Raw genomic sequence first — 7,317 nt, forward strand, 5'->3', positions numbered from 1 at the left:
CAAAATAAGAAAAAGAACATGTGGCCCAGAGGGATGTTGCTAACCAAGAGGTACTGAATCTACCCTGCACCGTGCACTGCATCCATGGAGACTACCACAGATCTATTACTGCTTGTTTTATTTATTACTCTGCTAGACAGCTCTCAAAGGACTCTCTACAGGATGTCTCCAGGGAGTTTTACCAGGTGGTTATTTCCCCCCTCCTTTCAAAAAAGGTTTATAGTCTTGATACTTTTCCTTAGCCCTCAGAAGTTTAGTTATGAAGCTAAGCATTTTAATATAAACCACAACAGCCCAAAACAAATCTCATTTAAGAGATTTAATTCTGCAGCACTCAAACCCACCTGAACTGACAGCTAAGAACCTGTTTATTTCCATGAGAAATGCTGCATTTTCAGAAAGTACTTATCCAATTATATTCATTGCCTCACAACCAGCCACTTACAAACTAAACCACAGCCATCTCCAAAAGCAATAGCCCTTTGAGGTAAGATTATTTTCCTAAGTAGAGGTTTCCTAACAGCTGCAGCTCCAGAATGTACTTTAAAGCTCTCTTCTCTCTTTCAGGGTCACCTTTGTAAAGTCTGAGGGAGCCTGACCACTGTTTATACTTCTGCAGGTAATTAGTCTGGCTCCTTTCCCATGTCATTTATCAAGTTGTCAATTGTATCAATTACAGTACAAACACTCAGGAATATGGCTGGGTTTTGTTCTTTAGCAGGAGGAGAAATTTTCATTCAGAGATCTGAAGCTAGGAAGTACCAGCAACTTGTCCCACCCTAGGACATGGAAAGCCAACAGAACATTTAGACTTTACTGCACAAAGGATCAAACTCTCAACACGTGCACACTTGAAGACACTTGGAAATACAGCATAAACTGAAAGTGCTTTAAACCGATTATACACTTAGAGTTTTAGAGCTTTTTCCTTTCACTGTTTTGGAATTTTAGAGCTGAGAATGGAAAAAGAGCTAGGGAGAGCAGAGCCATCTTCGAAAAGATTGTCACAATCCTTTATTCATCTATATTTGTCACAACTGTGCACCTGGTCCAGAAGTAGTCATGAACAGGAGGCAACACTGCTGCTGTTAGGGTGTCTGTAGCCACATTCCGTTATGCTCACAGACCTACAGAGTATTCTAAACAGTCACCATATTGCATTAAACTTGAGCTTGATATTTCACTAAAAGACTTATAACATATTTTAAAATATTCAGAATTAAACCACAATTTGAGCTTTCAAAGAAAGTGTATTTGTTTCAGGATGTTGACTGTTTATCCAGAACTAGCAGAATGTAATAGTTTTCCAGCGGCACTTGACAGACAGGTGAATTCCAGGTCCACACTCCTCAGTTTGCTCTCACTGCGAACAGGTTTTGATTTGGTTTTCCATTTTGCTTTAATGCAGCTATGTGATTGTGCATCACAGCCAACATCTTTGCAGTCAGGCCTCCTAGTGAGCAATATGCAACCAGCTTTAAAACAAAACAAAAATAAATAAATTAAAAGGCTACAGGATGCCACAGTTATGCAATACAAGACCTTTTTTGGTTGTCAGACTTGAACATGCAGCTTCTGAAATGTTCCCAGCTCGGCCAGTCCAGAAAGCAAAGAGACTTTTAAGAATTATTCCTTGACTTCGCTAAGCTGATATTTATTACGGTGAGTCTGCAGTGGAGTCTGTACTCCAGAGTATAGAAACTACATTCCATTGTTGTCTGCTGACCTAAAAATCAGTCTTAAATACAGCTTTAAGTCTATGAGACAAAGATTGGTAAAGTTAAACCTCAAGTGTCACTAAAAGAGAAGATATACATCATATCCAAGCAACTTTCTGTATTGCAAGTTTTAACTTCTATACATTATTACACTCAAAAAATCTGACGTATGGAAATATTACTTAGCACCTCACTACCTCCTGTAATGAGGTGTCAGCGAGTTGCATTATCATTTTTACCAGCGTGCACTACAGAATCTCATGGTTCACATTTGGTTATGGCATTATGTTTGTTTTCAACCGCTTCTTCATTGCTACTGCCCTACGTAAAGAAAAATCCGTTTGTAAGCTGGAGTATTCATACACTACACTTGGCCTATAGTTAACAGTCTGCAACAGAATTGCATACTAATTTATTACTCCGATGATTTACAACTAAAGATAATCAAATTCACATTCAGCTTCCATTCAAAGTAGTAAGAAGTACAACAGACTTCCTTGCACTACTGCCACCTGTCAAACTCATTTCTTACCCCCAGAAGCTCGCTCTCTTAGAGACAGCCCTCAACCTCCTTATCCCCTTCAGCAGCTCGCACATTAAGCACAGTAACCTAACACTGCACCAAAGCCAGAGTAAGAACAACTAAGTGACCTATCAGCAAGAACTTCAGCATTCATGAACCATAACTGCTGACTGACCAACCTACCTTTCTCTGTCAAAGTACCCAGGACAGGAGTGATACAGCACATACCAGACAAGCAACGTTGTTCTCCAACAAACAGTTTACCAAGAGTGCACTTTCAACTAATGTAAACATCTAATAACAGTTTCTAAATCATGTTTCCTTTCAGAGAAGACAGTATTCAAATGAAAGATGGCAAGTCTTCAATTGCCTGACAAATTCACAGTTCAAAGAAGAGCCAAATTTACCTCCGTATCATCAAGTGCACTTTTGTATTTGAGAAGTTACTCATTGGAATGACAGAACCCAGAGCAATAATTCTAGATGGAAGATTTCACAGTCCAGCAACTGGCTGCACCACCCTGTATTGTTCTGTAAACCAGAAGTTAAATGACAGTCTTGATTTAATACCAACTCTAACTGAAACAGGGACTCAGAGGATGACACATTACCCCTAAGATTTGGCTTTTAGTCAGCTATGTGACTCTTGCTACCTTTGGCCTAAGACTATTACTTCACATACATAAACTTAATGCAACAGGAAAAGGCATCACATTTTAGCCACGTTACCTGAACCGTACAGAGGTGACAAAAGACTCACTGCTCAGAAATGTAATTTAAGAAGACTAACCAGTAACACAATTGTACAGGAAGAGTTATTTTAAGTAGAAAACAGCAACAGTAACCATTTTTGCCAACTTCTATCTGCTTAAAGACCATTAAAGCAGTAACCCTAACTACTGCTTCACTCAATTTATGAGATGTGCTAATGACAACAGTAGGAGGCACACTTGACTCAGAATAACTAGAGTTGAGATGAATATATACAATGGGAATAAAAGTATTTGAAGACTAACAGTACACTAACAATTTCCTTGCAATAACTAAAGCTGAACACTGGCCCTAAGCTGTTGCTGTTGGGCTCTTCACAGCTTCACTATGCCCACAGCAGGGCAGATAATTCACATTTAAATATCTGTACACAATATTTAAACTAGATTTATTTTAATAGACAGGCCACAACAAACTAGGATAATCCATCAGCCACACCTTTGTTATGGTTTTGTTACACATCTATAACCAATCTTGAAATACTAAATTCCTTCATATTAAATCTCCCCATCTTCCACAGCCCAAGAAAAACTACAGTCTTGACCAGGACCTCCCTGGCTGGAGATACCAAGAACACCATTAAGTCTCCTACAGAATTTCAGCTCTTTCTCCTATTTCCTCCACAGTTCAGTAAATCAAGCATACGGGGCATTATTAGGCAGTCTGAAAGCCTTCTTAAGGATATGGAGCAATGTTCTCTCTTCAGAGTATCATGAGAACCTTGGGAACCCAAGCTGTGTTTGATAAATAGCACCCAAACTCCCTTTGAAAGGAAGTGTATCGATACTCTCAGATTTTAAACTTTGGCACTACAGAGCACATAAAAAATTAGGTATAGTTGCATTATTAAGCATTGAAAAGTCATTCTGCCAGAGATCAAAGAGCTTTCTGTGTTGTCCTTGATCCACAAAATTCCTGCTATGGAATCTGCTCCAACACTGAAACACTGTAGTTTAAGTGAGCTGAAAGCAGCTGGCATCTCACCTCCTTCCACACACGAGAGATTTTAAAGAAACTGAAGCATTCTAGGTATACTAGAAAAGCTTTAAAAGACCATACACCCCAAGACTCTGCAAAAATACAAACTGTTCTCACCCCATTCTGTTATTCTTGCAGTCAAGAACTGTGACAGACTTTCATCAACTTTGGATAAGCCAGGACAGGAAGGATTTAGTCTGCACAATCATGCTAAGCAACCTCATTCTGGCAGCACTACAGTAAGCACTGTTTAGAAGACTCTATAGAAGTGAGACACCTAGGATGCACATGCTTACTTGCACAAATACAGAGAAGAAAAGCTCCAGGATTGCTTAAAAAAAAAAAAAAAAAACAAAAAACCCACCAAAACAAAACACAAAAAAACACACAAAAAAAACCAACAAAAAAAAAAAAAACACACACACACACAACAAAAAACCAAACTACATTATTTCAAGACAAATAAAAGTAACCATCAGTTAGTCATGGTTAGTACAATATAGCATGGAAGAAAATAATTCACATTTCCCTAATAAAATAAATACGCTTTGAAGGTTCACCAGTCCTCAAACCATGGCATTGTGGAAAACAAATGACATCTAAGTTTCAGTCCATCTTTGTGAATTCATATTGTATTTTGATATAAAATCACATTACGAATATCACTAACTTGTCAAGAATTCTATTTACCTAGAGAAAGAAGAGGATGTACCTATCATACCAATAAATACCAAGTTCCCCCTTTCATTTCTAGACACAAACAATAAAACAGGACTTATTCTTAAAAGACTGTACTAGCTGCAGTGTAGGTCCTTTAGCAGATACTTTTAACAGCTATAAAATTAATATTGTTGTTTCAAACTTGTCATTTTGCATGAGAGGGATAACTACAGCCTTCAGAATAATTTAACCCACAAAGCACTCCTGTAATATAGTTAAATAGTTAACCTCCAAGCAAAATGTCACATATTTCCCCCTTACAAATATTTTCATTCATGCTTTTTGTAGTCTGTCATTCTGAATACTACTTTTGAAATTCTTCAATGAACTGAAAGCTCAGCAACATGCCCTTTATAAATAAGCTTCTTTATTAAATTGCTTCAAAGAAGGTGCTTCTTTAAACAGTTTGTCCACATGGCACTGATGATGATTAAGACTCTTCAACAGAGGCGATGTTAGCAAAAAGCACCTGATGCCAAGCTGACATTAGTTTCTGATCTGTAAGTGTGAAAATTAAAACAGGTTTCAGCGGTTAAAGTTAAGGAACTCCAAAACTGCAAAGATTTAATTTTCAGGTAAAAGTCATTCATTTTGGTGTATTATTAATCTCCTCTCAGTTCAAACTGCATGTCAGATGCTTAAGCAGAGTCCAACACTGGATCATTTCATTTTTTATGTTTAAAATTAATTCTCAAAAGACCACCACAGCAAGTACAACGCAAGCATGGAGGAGCAGGACATGCTTAAAGGTCACAAAGAAAACCGAAAGGTTACTTCCAGAGTCAGTAAGCATAGAATAATGGCAATAACATCATGAACCAAGATAGTGGTAGAATGCTTGAGCAATCATCCAAAAGCAAATATGAATACAGATCAAGAAATCTCTTCATGAATTCTCCCAGTTTGACTGGAATAGATGTAAAACTGCTTTTGAGGGGAAGAAAGTTCTGGTGCACTTACCACAATCAGTCACTTGTGAGCAGCTAACTGCTTAAAAAACCCCACAAAAGCTTATGGGATTTTAACCCAATGCTCTTTTGTCTGTCCTAAATTGGATTGGAACACACACAATAATAAAACCATACTACATGAACCCCTCTATGAATTGCACCAAAACCCAACTCTAAAAACCAAGTACTATCCTTTTAACTTAATGCTGAGGCTTTAAAAACAAACTAGTACAACACCAGGAATTTGTTCCTGGTACTCCAAGCTCTTCCCACTTCTTTTAAGGTTGTTGCACAGCAACCTGCATCTCAGTTACACAAGCTCTGACTCGCATGGAACTTAGGGTGTTCCTGCCATTGTTAGGCTGGGCTCCTACAAAACTCTGGCTCTGCTTGGGCTAGAAACTTGGTAGAAGAGCAGTGCCTTAGTTCAATTTAATCCACGAGTCATTTAGAAAGATTAAACTTCAGGGGTTTTCTTTTTTAAAGCTTCAGAAAGGAGATCATTACTTTCTTCCTTTCCTTGTGTCTATAACACGTGTGAACCCTAAAACTTAGAATGAAAGAAACAGCTTTGTAAAACTAAATGATGTGATGCACTATATGACTTTGTGTATCATCTAGAGTTACCTCCTACAAGAATCCACTGACACAGACATACGAAATGTGTGTGAAATTAACATTTTAGCATTTTTTTCTAATTAAAAACACCTACCCAAGCTCATTTTCAAAAATCAAAGTTAGCTCAAGTTGACACTCACACATTTTCCCCTCAGCTGCCCTGAAGCTGTGTACAAGTATTTTTACAATCCTCCAAGCTACCTTTTGGAGGCGTAAAATGCAAGATGTTGTAAGAAACAGAGCTGCAGTACATTTTCTGATGATAAAGCTAGAAAATTCTTCAGAGAGCAGAGTATTTAAAAGAATTAAAAAGCAAACTGACTCCAAGGAAAGGCTGCACATTTCTTCAGAAGGAGTGCTTCAGTTAAGGACTGCAGTTCCCTGTCTGGAAAAAGCAGACCTTGAGCTGATGGCTTTCACCTCCTTCAACCACACAGCCCAGCACCTGGGAGAGTGACTATGCCTTCCTAATTCACATTTGTTATTGATTTATTTTACCTGCAGCTCGCACCAGGCGACTTCCACAGTGGTATCCGTATCTAGTCCTTTATACACAGTTTTGAAGGAGCCTCTTCCAATCTCGATGTCAAACTTCAGGAAGCGGCCATCCGGGGAGATGCCCACTGCCTTGGTCTCAAGCTCTTCGATGTCTTCCTGCTGTGTTCTCCGCTCCTCAAATTCCCGGCTGGCAGCTGCCTGCCAGCGGCACTGGTGGGGGGTAGCGCCGCTGCCTCATCCTCCTCCTCTTCCTTGGGCAGCAGCGGGGCGGCATCTTTCGCGGCAGGGGCCTCCTGAGCAGACTGTCCTTCGAGGGGAAGCGGGGCAGGCGGCGGTGGCTGCTGCAGCAGCGAGGGGGCCTGAGTGGCGCTGACAGAGATGTAAGAGGTCCGACTGGCACACTCGGGAGGAGAGACCAACGGAGCGGCGCTGCCTCCCGAGATAGGGGCCGAGGGCGCTGCGGGTTGCAAACTGGGTAGCTCCAAGGCCGTAGCGTTGGAGTCGCAGATCACGCTACGGCGGAAGAAACGGTGCTCAGTGG

At 39.9% G+C, this 7,317-nt stretch overlaps 1 protein-coding gene across 1 annotated transcript; it reads right to left on the reverse strand.

The window, feature by feature from the left end:
- Positions 1–6,776: 6,776 nt before the first annotated feature.
- On the reverse strand, positions 6,777–7,309 carry LOC104404665 (serine/threonine-protein kinase WNK1-like; the record flags this gene model as incomplete). The annotated part of the gene is made up of 2 exons (XM_010013151.1): positions 6,777–6,947; positions 7,010–7,309. Coding segments are annotated over 2 exons (471 nt in total), but the record flags the coding sequence as incomplete, so codon positions are not given.
- Between the last annotated feature and the right edge of the window lie 8 nt (positions 7,310–7,317).

This window comes from Nestor notabilis, unplaced genomic scaffold, assembly GCF_000696875.1.
Source record: "Nestor notabilis isolate BGI_N333 unplaced genomic scaffold, ASM69687v1 scaffold30744, whole genome shotgun sequence".
NCBI classification, from domain to species: Eukaryota; Metazoa; Chordata; class Aves; order Psittaciformes; family Psittacidae; genus Nestor; species Nestor notabilis.